At 46.9% G+C, this 13766-nt stretch overlaps 1 protein-coding gene across 3 annotated transcripts in view; it reads left to right on the top strand.

The window, feature by feature from the left end:
• Positions 1-13766, top strand: part of FBXW8 (F-box and WD repeat domain containing 8) — a 125986-nt gene that overhangs the window by 48394 nt on the left and 63826 nt on the right. For all 3 annotated transcript variants that reach the window (XM_058691160.1, XM_058691158.1, XM_058691159.1), the window contains exon 5: positions 8574-8731. In XM_058691160.1, coding sequence (XP_058547143.1) covers positions 8574-8731 — 158 coding nt within the window. The remainder of the gene's footprint in view (positions 1-8573; positions 8732-13766) is intronic.

Below are 13766 nucleotides of genomic sequence, written 5' to 3'. Positions count from 1 at the left end.
GATGGGGTACGACTCCTGAAACTGAGGTTTCGTGTGTGCTTTCCCTTGTATTTAGAAGAAGAGATGTGATCTGGACGGTTTGTGGATTACCCGCGATTAGGAAGTGTGGTCTTTGTGTTTCTTTTGGTGATGACAGCTCTGAGAATTTTAAAATGTTTCTCAAGTTCTGCGGATCAGAGATGAGCCTAGGGGAACATCCCTGGCCTGTTTTGTGATGCTTCCACTGTTCTTCGTGTCCCCAGTTGCACTCTGGAAGGGAAGAGCGTTGAAAACAGAGGACCTCACGAGTTGAGAGAGGCCCCGTTGTAAACCTGAGCTGTAGGTCTAGGTGTGATGGGCCAGAAGGAGGTTGGCTTTACCGCCACCTAGTGAAGGAGAGAACCCCAGGTACGACGTGCAGGACACCGTCAGCCTGGGGCTCGCCGGGGGCCTTGTGCGCCGCCCCCCGTGAGGCTGTTAGCTCCCCAGACGCTTTTGTCAGATGCCCGGGTGCACGGTGGTGTCTTCAAACAAACTCCCTCCTCACTGTTACTCGCGATTCGCAAGCCAGGAGCGTTGCGGTTTGCGGAAGAGCATGCTTCTCTATCCCCGTTCGAGGACCTTTTCCTCCCCGTTTGGTTGAAACGATTTGAAGCCCCCTCTCTGTGTCGCGGTTTTTCTCAACACTCCTTGATGTTTTCCTGCCCTGTCCTCTGCTGATGTGATCTGCCTTGTTAGCGTACGGTCTCTGTCTGCGCTGGAAGGAACGGTGACAGCGTCTCAGTGTCTCTGATCTGTGATCCGCGATCGGTGCCTCTGCCAAGAGTGGTTGGAGGGGCGGACTAGCATTTGGCGTGGCAAAATATCAGCACTCTTCCTTCCCCTGTGGTCTCGTTTCCATCCACCCCTGTTCCCTTTGAGGCAAGAGTGCCCGAGCAGACGTGTGACCAGAGTGCCGGCACCGGTCTGTAGCAGCCAAGTGACTTGTGGCCGTGGCTCCGGCTTCTACCTTTATTAGCTCTGTATGTCCGCACGACCTGGACACCAGGGCTTCCAGGCGTCTGCGGGGGGGAAGCTGAGCTTCGAGCTTCCAGTTTCTACATGTAAAATAGAACGTGTGCCTGTCCGGTTCAGTTTGCACTTGCGATTGTCTCATCATTTCTAATTAAGAACCACAGGAAAATAGTGATTCAGATGCAGCCCCACATCTAAGGGAACTTGAAACACCCTGCTTTTAGCCCCTCTTCCTCCACTTTTTCCCAGTAATTAAAAAAGTGCCCTTTGGTTGACCATGTACCGTACCACAGATGGCTTTCCTCTGAAATCGTGTGTGTGCCCCATTTAAAAAATATATTCCACCCAGGAGCTAAAGATGGCAAAGGCAGGATTTACTACTCGGCTAGCTTCAAGTGAGTGTATAAACAACGGGTAATACCTGCGGATTGCTTTGAGACGTTTGAGATAACATGCTTTGTAAGTAGAGACCGGTGATAAAGATGTGTTAGATAAATGTCCCCTCGCTTATACTTAGTAAGGACATGCTTTTTATCTTTCTCCTTCTTAAGGAACTTTTTCTCTTGACCGGTTTCCTTTCAGCCTTGGTTTATATAGATTTTGTGCTGCGGCTCATTATGACATTGGACTGTCTCCCATAAGGAATTCGATCATTATCCGTTAGGGACCTCTTTTTAAAAATACTTCTAAATTTATTTATTTTCTGCTGTGAGGTATACATGCTCTTCTGGTAAATAAGTCTGAGGTAAGGTATTGATAAGAGACTGGAGAAGAGCATTACATTTATTATATCCTTAATGAAGGAGCTCCAGAATATCCTTAATAAATACTGGTGAACTCATGACTGCATTTATCCATCTCTGGTTCTCCAAGGAATAATGGGAAGGGCCACAGCTACAATAACTCTGCATAACCATCATTGACTCTGACTCTATTGATTGTGATTAACCAAGATGTATGGAAAACAGTTTTAAGTGTGTAGTGCATGTATCTCGTAAGGTCCATTAAGACGTTCATTATTTTTCAATTGATGCGTCTTAAGCTGCACTTGATGTCTACAGTAGTGCTTTTCCACGGAAAGACTGCACTGTGGGATTGAGTTCATTTTGTTAATTGCATAATCCAATACAGTCATGTTTCATAGAAAACAGTAAATACTCTTGATTTCATTGATTTGTACTCTTTGGTTATTACTAAACTATGGAGCATGTGAATAGTCCTTAAAGCTTCCACATGTTAAGGGAAAAAATGTTTCCTGAAATGTGGGACCTCTGCCAAATTGCTTTGTAGACTTTAAACCACTTCTGCCTTCTGAGTTTGTCGGTAGATTGATTCATTCAACATTTACTAAGCACGTATGAATACTCCAGACACCTCCCTTGCTCCCCGGCTGGCAAGGGACACGGCCCAGGCGGCCACACAACAACCAGGGAGACGTGAGGGGAGGCCGAGAGCAGGGCGCCCGCCATGGTACACTGGGGAGAGGCACCTCGTCCGGGCCCGGAGTCAGGCCGGCTTTCTGCTGGGACGTGACTTCTCAGCCGAGTCTGGAAGGATGAGTGGGAGCTGGCGGGTAGAGTTTTGTCTGAGGCAGGGATGCGAATGAGTTCCCTACGTGCTGCCACTCCTCAGTCCCACACCTGCGTTGGGCATTAATAATCCATCGCGGCATTTGTGATGGCGTTCAGCTTCAGGATCCTTCTCCACACCCGGCTGTAGGCAGCCGCTACCAGCTTCCCGGATTTGACACACAAATGCGAGCATTTGCAGTCCTGGCCTGAGGCCTCGTAGCAAGGCTCCTTTGGGCTGCCGCGAGCATTGACCAGAAGAGAACCGTGACTTCGCTTTGGGGATGGTTGTATGCGTGTGGCTCTGTCGAGGGTGCGGTTCTGTCAGCCGTTCTGTACGTCCTCCCACGTCCCCCGTGGAGCGTGTGTGGGAGGCCGCACTGCGCCCACCCGGCCTCACGCTCCTTGCCAGCACGGGGAGTCTTTTTGCTGGCTGCCTCCCTTCCGGTTAGAGACGGTGGAGGGATTGGTGGCTTAGGTTCGGGAGCTGTGTCCTGCAAGCCTGAGTCCCAGTACTGAAAACGATAAAGGACGTATGTTGCACTTGAGTGGGGATGGTTCTGGAAAGCCGTATTTGTTTGAAGACACTGTCCTGTGAGGAGGCAGCCTGGCTCGTTGGCTAAGCAGCAGTTGGAGAACAGCCTGGGGACCTGTTTTGATCCCAGCTGTGCCACTAAAATGTTTTTTGTGACCTTGGGTGAGTCACTTAACCTCACTTACAGCATTCTTAAATCAAAACAACCCCCCCCCCCCCCCCCCCCCGTCATGAAGAGCCTGGGGAAAAAAGTGTGTGTTTTTTTTTTTAATTTTTTATTTTTTTTTTATTTTTGGGACAGAGAGAGGCAGAGCATGAACGGGGGAGGGGCAGAGAGAGAGGGAGACACAGAATCGGAAACAGGCTCCAGGCTCCGAGCCATCAGCCCAGAGCCTGACACGGGGCTCGAACTCACGGACCGTGAGATCGTGACCTGGCTGAAGTCGGACGCTTAACCGACTGCGCCACCCAGGTGCCCCAAAAAAGTGTTTTTAGCAAATAAGTACAGGCACCTGGAAGCAGTGTAAACACCCCCCTTTCCTCTCTGCTGCCCCCCCCCCAGATATTTATACAAGAAGAAAGGCTAAAGTTGGGTTTGTTTGTTTGTTTGTTTGTTTGTTTTTTAACTGCACAGCATTTCTTCTTTTCCTTTGGGTCTCTTAGTCCAAATGAGTAGTCCGTTTGGTGGAAACTTACTAGTTAATGGAAGCTCTTCGGTGGTAAATCATCGAAAATTGGCAATTGCTCTGGCGTGCGGAGCTTGAGAGAGGCTCTATTCCCATTCTTTCAACAAAAAATCAGCTGTGGTCTCTGACCTATTTATTTGGAGGTAACCTCGCCAATCGTAAAAGAGATTGAGAGAGCATACAGTGTCACTGGTCCGTGCCATGGGCTGGGACATCCTCCCTCATTTTGAAAAGCCTTCTTTCTCCTTCAGTTTTTCTTTAGTGCTCTTACATCAGCTAATATATTAGTTGCAGTTGTACTCTGCACAGACACTAATTAGAGAGCCATCAACATTGGGGTCCAAAGGCTTACCGACAATGCAACTGTCATAGTGGCGTCTTAATTGGTTGAGTGTAATTGTCATTAGGCAGCGATAAAGACATCTGGAGCTCTGGAGAAAAATCAGCTTTTTTTCCTGCCTCCCTTCGATATCTGTTCTTGCTTCTCCTGGCCAATGTTGTTAAGCACTTTTAGATCACATTTAGGGCTTGGTCCATTTCCCTCTGCTCCAACCGGTGTTGTACCCTCATGAAGCTGTCTGTTTCTTGAGCACGAGTTCGTTCGCATGGAGTCTGATCTCCTTGGCTATGGCTGCTTGCACTTGCATTAGAGTCTAGAGCCTGGCTCTGAGTCATCCCCCAGCACCTCCTGAAACCGTATTTATTCTCTGTTCGTTCTGCTCAAAAAGGAGACATACGGTCTTTTATATTTTGCAGCAAAACATTTATGCTATTGGGGCACCTGGGTGGTGCAGTCAGTCAGTCGATCGTCCAACTCTTGTTTTTGGCTCAGGTCATGATCTCAGGGTCATGGGACTGAGCCCTCTTTGGGCTCTGAGATGGCTGGAGCCTGCTTAAGATTGATATATTCTCTCTCTCTCTCTCTCTCTCTCTCTCTCTCTCTCTCTCTCTCTCTCTCTCTGTGACCCTCTCCCTGGCTCACATGCTCTCTCTGAAATTAAAATTAAATTATATAAAAAAGAAAAAAACATTGATCTATTCTCATGCTCTTTGGACATGAAGAATGAAGTTGATTTAAATGGATATCTATGAAAATGTTCTTCTTTACCAAAATAATTTAGCTTATCCTGTGTTTTTATAGATACTTTAATCAGTTTGGAAGTAAATGCAGGGAATTTAATACCTATCAGTGTGTGTGTTCTGAGTGTGTCACTGACCATCAGCAGAAGGTGGGCAGTAGGAGTGGAAGGAGGTGCCACTCAAACCAGTCAGGTTGTTCCTTGTGGACACCCTCTTTCAGTCACTGTTTACTGTTACCCGTGTGTAAGCCACTGTGATGGAGATAACAGCATTGATATCTGGCCTTCTCAGGGACTTGACAGTGAAGTTGGGACTTGGAATGTAACTGTGAATGCCGTTTCTTCAGGTCCAGGGCGTGCTAGTTGAGTCAGAAGAGGCTTCCTGGGGGAGGAGGGCATCTGCTGGACACTGAGGGGTTGGTAGGCTTGGGCCAGGTAAGGGGTTCTCCATGTTGCCTAAACATTGGAAACACTGATGGCCTGGTTCCACTCCGAGAGAGTCCGATTTTAACTGGTGTGTGTGTGCTTCGGGCATCAGGATTTGGGAAAGCATCCCAGGTGATTCTTGTGTGCAGCCAGCACTGGGACCCCCCCCGGGCTGGGTTGTCAGGAGGGAGAACACCCCAGAAAAGTGGACAGTTGAACAGAGATGCAGAGGCAAGAGTATGTGGAGGCCAGAAATGGCGGACTTGGCTGGAGGCCGGTTCACGCTAAGGAAGAGCAGAACAGGAGACTGGGTGGAAGCTAGTTTGGGGAGGGTTCTCTGTGCGAGGCCCAGTGATGAAGCCGTCAAGGCCTGAGGAGCTAGTGAGCTTCCTCAGTGTCCAGTGCTATTCTGGCCCGACTCTTCTAGTTGTTGGACTCACAGCTGTGGGTAAGGCCCAGCCCCTGCCCTGAGAAGCAGGCTTGTAGGTTCTTGGGGAGATGAGCAGACACACACACACACACACACACACACACACACACGCACACACACTCACACTTGCCATGAGAAAAAAGTCTAGGTTGCTGTCATCTGGGCTAGATCACGGGGGGACTTGGGCTAGTGTGGAGGTAAAGGGAGGGAGGGAGAATGAGTATTCATGTCATCAAGTACTTTTGAGAGCTTGGCTTGTGCAGGGTTGACTTTGGGGGAGGCTCAAACTACGGGGCTGTGAGGTGCCAAGAGGTTTGGACCGGAGTGGCATCCCTGGAAAAGGGAAGGGAGAGGACGTGGCCCCTGAACGCAGAGGGCAGTGTGTGGTGGGCGGCAGAGAGGGTATGGAGGAGCTGCCCGGTTTTGCACCAGTGATGGGACTAGTGTGGTCACCGAGGAAAGGAAGGAGTTTAGCAACAGGCTCGTTTGTGGGGAACTGAAGCCTTTCAAGGAGCACATGCATTTAATTCTAGACACATGGCATCTCAGGGTGAGTGGGACATTTTTTGTGGAGGACAGGCCCATCAGGACCCTCCACGTATTAATAGAGTGCCCTCCCTCTCCTCCTCCCGGGAGCTGAGCGGGGGCATCCGGTTGTATTTCCCAGCTTGCTGCTGGGTGTGGTCCAGCAGTTTTTCAGGTTTTGGTTTTGTGGTTTTGCCTCCAAACTATATGTGTAAAGGGACCTTGGGGCTGGAGCTCAGGCCGCTGAAACGCTCTCCTGTGGCCCCTGGTGGGGTGCACCTGTGAGACTGTGGGTGTGGGCCAGCGTACTGGTCGTCAACAGACAGGAAGCACACCTCCCAAGCACACCTCGCCCTAAAAGCCCTTCGTTCTCTGACTACCGCGTTCCCTTTCCGTGTCTCCCACTCCCCTTCTCTGTACTTCTGGGGGCGTCACCACCCTTCTCTCTTTTCTTTTTTTTTAATCTTTTTTAATGTTTATTTATTATTGAGAGACAGAGACAGAGCATGAGTGGGGGAGGGGCAGAGAGAGGGAGACACAGAATCCGAAGCAGGCTCCAGGCTCCGGGCTGTCAGCACAGAGCCCGACGCGGGGCTCGAACCCACATACCACGAGATCATGACTTGAACCAAAGTCGGACGCTTAACCAACTGAGCCACCCAGGTGCCCCGCCCTTCTCTCTTTTCTGAAATGGCTCCTTCCTTCCACATGGAATGTAACCTGGAGAATCTCATCATGCACAGTCTAGACAGTCAAACACGTTATCTCTGTTGAGTGTTGCGATAGCTAAGCGAGTGGCCTCTGTCCAGGGAACGCCGGAGTTGTTGTCCGGGATGTCGTGGTGAGCCTGGTAGATCTGGCACAGTGGTGTGTGTTCTTGTGTAGGGTTCCTCATTAGGAGGGGTGATTTGGAATACTGCCCGGAAGACCTGGGAGCCAGCGGCCGTGCTTTGGCCGCGGGGATATCAATATCCGCTCTTGCTTGCTTATTGCCAGGCTTAACGACACTCGTGGAGTGAACGTTCCTATTTACTGGAGGATCAGTGGTCCTGCAGAGTTCCCTGAGTCCGATTTTAGAAAGCACGTCTCTCCTGTTGGCCCTTTACACCACGCGTACACTCCCCAGGCGCCGTCCTGCAGGGGGAGAACCGGATCTCCAACGGAGGGACTTTGTTTGACAGAATCACCTTTGAATTACATGATATGTGTATTTACTGTCAGTAGTTTGAGGGAAATCCTGCTACGTTCAGTAAACGAAGCACTCCTCTATCAGAGTGTTCTTAGTTTGTTTATTGAGAAATCTCCCATGAGAAATTGATCTGTAACGACTTCACAGATCTATCATGTGATTTCAGTAGTCAAGTAAATCTCAGAGATGATCTGGTTTGAGTGTTTATACTTTTAAGGTCAGATCCAAGAAACCCTGAAGGACCTACAGCCTCAGGAGGACTGAACCTGCTTAAACTTGCCTGCCTGTCTTTGTGTTTGTGGGGGTGCATCATTAGACTCTTAAAGCATTTATAACACACCTCCTCACAGTCGCCGTACATGTTGAATCGAACCCTCTGTGGCAGATGTAAGGAACTTGGTGTAAATACCTCGATGGCAGGCACACCACCTCATCTGGTCATTCCATTATCCTCGTATCTGTGGGGCCTGATGTCTGAGCAGCTTCTGGCCCTGCCTTGGCTTTGATGGAGAGAGTCATTTGTTGGAGTGGCAGTAGTAATAGGAGAGAGTGAGTGCTCCTGTTTTCTAAGTGGGCAAAACCGGGGAGCGTCATGCATTCGGGCAAGAGCTTTTCATGAGAAAGCAGCATTGTCTGGCTGCTAAAGGCAAGATTTAATTGTTTCAGCAAATCAATTAGTCTTTGGGGACTTTAATCAGTCAAATCTGATGCATGGATGAGGCATTAGGAAAGCTCGAGCCTGTAAGACCATTAGTCCTTAGCATCTCTCTGTCTTGAGTGTATATGTGTAAACAAACACTGGGACTTCTACAAATTCCTGTTGGCCATCCCTTTGCTGGGAGAATGCAGGGTAGCAGGCCCGTTACGATAGCGTAAAGGAGATCTCGACACCCAGCGTCGTAGTGTGGCGTTCTCATTGAACCGTCACCATTGTGCTGTGAGAACACGAACCGTGTTGACAGCCTTCTGTCGTCTGCTTGACATTTTCTCCTGTTGGAGTCACTCATCTAAACAACGTGGCAGGAGTGGTTCTACACCGACCAGATCTTCTTCCTCTGTTGTTTGAAGGCTCTCCCCATTTTCCCCACCACAGCCCTGCTCTCCGGTCCCCATTTGGACCCAGGTGTGCCCTTCTTTTCCAGATATACATCAGGGGACGTAAGGGTGTGGGACACCCGCACCTGGGACTACACAGCCCCTTTCCTGGACTCAGAGTATGAGGAGGACGAGCCTGGAATGCAGCCATATGTCTCCTTTGTGAGGATAAACGGCTCGCTGGCGGTAGCGGCTTATGAGGATGGTAAGTAACCGCAACCCTCCTCCCTATTAAGGAAAAAAAAAAAAAGCTTTACAAAAATTAAGCAGCTGTGGCCGGCTCCCCCCCCCCCCCCCCGTAATCCCTGCATACATACACGTGGGCACACACACATGTGCACACACATACACCCACTCTTTGCCTTTATGTGAAGAAGTTGGCCAGTAACCGTCCATGCATTAGTAGGCAGTAGAGCACAGCACCCAGTAAGACTGGTGGTTAATTCCTAGTGGAGCTGGTAGACTGGGTTTCTGTGCCAGACACGAGGCTGGCCAAGCCATCTTAAGCAAATAGCTTGTTTGGTATAAAATATTAAATATACTCGGCCTCCTTTTCCTTCAGTCTCTGCTCAGTCCAAAGGGAACAGGGAAAGGGAGGGATAGACAGATAATCTATTGACAAATATGGAAATAGAAAAATAAAAGTCAGTGCCTACCTTTTCCTGGCACTTCCATACCATACAAGATAATTTACGGTGATCTGTGGTCTCTCTGGGATTGATAGAATCCTTTTGTGTACAAACAACTGCGGATTTACAGAACGAGCTAGGACAAGTCTAAAATTATATGCACCTGAGTCATGAAACACTGGTCAGTTTTGTAGCTAACAGGAATAATGATTTCGAGGGCCATGACATCCGTGTTCGTGCCTTTCATTATGTGTGAATTTGGAATCTCTAAGCTCTGTTTCCCCACTTGCCTGAAAGGTGAACCACGAAATATTTTGGAATGTTAGTGTTCGTGTTGTGGCACTATGGCAAATCTTCAGAGTCAGTGGTTGGCTCAGGGACAAAACTATAGTAAAGTAGCTCATGGGCAATTTTAGATTCGTATGTCGTTTAAAAAATAGGGCTGAAGTCTTGAAAATATTTTCGATTTATTTAACAACATAAACTCTGTTCTTTCGGTTTGACATTAGTAGACACCATTGGTAGATTTTTTTCAGCCTCTAGAAATTCAGCTAAGCTGTTTCTGTGGTATGTAGTATTTCCTCTATGTTTACTGAGATCCTGGATAGATAACAGAAGATCAGCTTGGGGGTGTTTGGTACTTTCCAAATTACCAATGAGGTTTTTTTGTGTGTGTGGTTTAATTTTTTTAATTTTATTTATTTATTTTTAAATTTACATCCAAATTAGCTAGTATATAGTGCAACAATGATTTCAGGAGTAGATTCCTTAATGCCCCTTACCCATTTAGCCCATCCTCCCTCCCACAGTCCCTCCAGCAACCCTCAGTTTGTTCTCCATATTTATGAGTCTCTTCTGTTTTGTCCCCCTCCCTGTTTTTATCTTATTTTTGTTTCCCTTCCCTTATGTTCATCTGTTCTGTGTCTTAAAGTGCTCCTATGAGTGAAGTCATATGATATTTGTCTTTCTCTGACTAATTTCACTTAGCATAATACCCTCCAGTTCTATCCACGTAGTTGCAAATGGCAAGATTTCATTCTTTTTTTTTTTTTAATTTTTTTTTTTTTTCAACATTTTTTATTTATTTTTGGGACAGAGAGAGACAGAGCATGAACGGGGGAGGGGCAGAGAGAGAGGGAGACACAGAATCGGAAACAGGCTCCAGGCTCCGAGCCATCAGCCCGGAGCCTGACGCGGGGCTCGAACTCACGGACCGCGAGATCGTGACCTGGCTGAAGTCGGACGCTTAACCGACTGCGCCACCCAGGCGCCCCAAGATTTCATTCTTTTTGATTGCCGAGTAATACTCCTTTGTATATACATACCACATCTTCTTCTTTTTTTTTTTTTTTAAATTTTTTTTTTTCAACGTTTTTTATTTATTTTTGGGACAGAGAGAGACAGAGCATGAACGGGGGAGGGGCAGAGAGAGAGGGAGACACAGAATCGGAAACAGGCTCCAGGCTCCGAGCCATCAGCCCAGAGCCTGACGCGGGGCTCGAACTCACGGACCGCGAGATCGTGACCTGGCTGAAGTCAGACGCTTAACCGACTGCGCCACCCAGGCGCCCCTGTTTTTAGTTTTTTGAGGAACCTCCATACTGTTTACCAGAGTGGCTGCACCAGCTTGCATTCCCGGAGGGTTTTTTAAATACAAGTATGCAAAGGTTGTAGTACAGTTAGAATCCTACAGTTTTAGAATCCTCTCCTAGCCCCCCCGCCCCCGCCACGTGCATACATGTACACCCACATTTTTCTTCAGACGGGGAAATGGGGGTCCAGAGAGGCCAACGGAGTGATTTGCGTGAGTGCATCCAGAAGTGTGAATATTGTCCCAGGCCACGCCAGGGTTGTAGTGCGCTATGTAAGTAATCTGAAACACAGATGCCTGGAGGAATATGGGCACCTGATTGATTTCCACCCCCACGTTTCCTATCTTGTGAGCTTGAAAATACAGCTTGAGGAGATAGGCACGCGGGCTCCTGGTTTTGCGTCACTGGTGACAATCGTGTTTGTCCCCCTCTTCCCTGTTGCCACACAGAAACATTGGGGAGCCACAAAGGTAGGACAGAGAGACTACTTCCTTTGGCAAATAATGGCCAAAATGTATGTTTAAAACTTGATTTTAAAAAATACAGTTAAAATTCAAACAGAGCAAAAGTATAAAATGAAAAGAAAGCGTATCCAAAGAGAAGCTGAAGTGTTCCATCGTGCCCCCGTCTCTGTCCCTTTCACGTTTTACTCAGAGGTCCTATGCGATGTGCTTTTCTGCACCTTGCTTTTATTTTATTTTATTTTATTTTATTTTATTTTATTTTATTTTTTTAATAACATAATGACACATCTTGGTATCCTTCCACATTGGCACTTATAGGTAAACTTTTTCATCCTGTGTACTATGGCATGAAGTGGCTGTGTTTATAATTTATTTATTAGAGCCCTTAATGACACACACTTGGATTGTTTATTTTTGTTATTAAAAACAGCGCTGCAAGCAATATCCTCTAACAAATATCACGATGGACTCGTGCGAGTCCAGCTATGGGGTAAATTACTAGTCATTACCGGGTTGGAGGCTACAGATGCTTTATGTTTTGATAAATACTACCAAATTGCCCTCCAAAAAGGTTCAACCAGTTAATGGTCACACCAAATAGATGAGAGTGACGGCTTCCTCATGCTGGTCTGATGGGTGGAAATGGCATTTCCCCCTTGTCTTTGTCTGCCTTCATGTGAATGCAGTGAATTTCATTGTCTTCCTTTTTCCCTGTTTTTCTGCAAATGGCTTGTTCCTGTCTGTTCCCATTTTTCTCTGGGTTCTCTTTTCTCGTTGGAAAGAAAGGGATAAGGACGTAGTCCTTGCCATGCCTACTTCAAGTATATTTTTTCAGCTTGTCAGTTTTTCTTCGGTGGACCTTATTTATGGTTTATTTTTCAAGATGGTGGTTGTACATGTGTATAATTCTAATTTTTTGAGAGGGAACGTGTGTGCAAGGGGGGGAGGGGCAGAGGTGGGGAGATAGAGAATCCCGAGTAGGCTCCATGCCCAGCACAGTACCTGATGCGGGACTCGATCTCTCAAACTGTGGAATCGTGACCTGAGTCGAAACCAAGAGCCGGACTCTTTAACCGACTGAGCCACCCAGGCACCCCTTAATTTAATTTTTTAATCCATAAATGAAGTGGGTTTCATTTTGTAGTTTAACGTCTTTGAATAAGTATACATTTTGGGGGACATAAGATGAAACAACTATAAACAGTTACACGTTTAGAAGTCTTGCTTTTACCTATTTTGTCTACTCCATTCTAAAGCAACCATATATTTTAGGATTTTGTCTGTCCTTCCAATATTTCAGCATTGTAAATATAAGCAAATATGAATATTCTTATTCCCCCCCCTTTTTTTTTTAATTTTTTTAAATGTTTATTTATTTTTTGAGAGACAGAGAGTGAGCGGGGGAGGGGCAGAGACAGAGGGAGACACAGAATCCGAAGCAGGCTCCGGGCTCTGAACCGTCGGCACAGAGCCCAATGTAGGGCTCGAACTCAGGAACTGCCAGATCATGACCTGAGCCGAAGTCGGATGCTCAACCTACTGAGCCCTTCAAGCGGCCCATTCTCCCCCTTTTTCTTAAATGAAAGCTCACATATTACTTTGTATTATTCCACACGTTGGCTTTTTTTCACTTAATGACCTGTCTTGAAAGCTTGTCCATGTCTGTATATAGAAAAACAGCTTCCTCTTTTTTTCATACCTGCGCAGTATTCGATACGTACAAGGACCTTGGTTCACTGACACTGTCCATTATTGAGGAACTGTTGTGTTGTTGCTGACCTTCTGCCATTACAGCATTGTAATGAAAGACCCTGCCTATAAGACCGTTCATGTACATGCAGGAAGGGTAGTTTCCTATAAAATTGACGAATCAAAGGGGAAATGCAAATGGGGTTTATACAATGTTGCTCTGTCACCAGCAAGGTATGTAGGAATGGCTGTTTCCTCACAGTTTGTTTTTTTTTTTTTTTAAATGTTTATTGATTTTGGAGACAGAGCGAGAGCGGGGAAGGGGCAGAGAAAGAGGGAGACACAGAATCTGAAACGGCCTCCAGGCCCTGAGCTGTTTGTTAGCACAGAGCCTGATGGGCTCGAACCCATGAACCACGAGATCATGACCTGAGCTAAAGTCGGACGCTCAACCGACTGAGCCACCCAGGCGCCCCTATTTCCTCACAGTTTTGCCAGCAAGATGTGTTTCAGACATCTAGGTATTTTTGGTTTGATAGATCAGAAGTGGTATCCAAGGGCGCCTGGCTGGCTCAGTTAGTGGAGCGTGTGTGTGACTTTTGATCTCGGGATTGTGAGTTCCAGCCCCATGTTGGGTGTAGAGATAACTGAAAAATAAAATCTAAAAAAAAAAAAAAAAAAATGGTACCCAAATGTAGTTTCATTTTACATCTCTCAGCCTAAGAATTTTTTTTCATCTTTGTACCTGTTACTTGTACCTCTTTCTAATAAGCAGGGGCTTATTTTTCATGCTTGAATTTTGGCCAATATAGAGTTCATCCTGGGACCGTATAAAATATGAATCTGAGAATTTTTTTTCTGGCATC

Source organism: Neofelis nebulosa, chromosome 11 (assembly GCF_028018385.1).
Source record: "Neofelis nebulosa isolate mNeoNeb1 chromosome 11, mNeoNeb1.pri, whole genome shotgun sequence".
NCBI classification, from domain to species: Eukaryota; Metazoa; Chordata; class Mammalia; order Carnivora; family Felidae; genus Neofelis; species Neofelis nebulosa.
The sequence above is the reverse complement of the archived record's forward strand: the minus strand, read 5'-3'. Positions and strand labels throughout refer to the sequence as shown.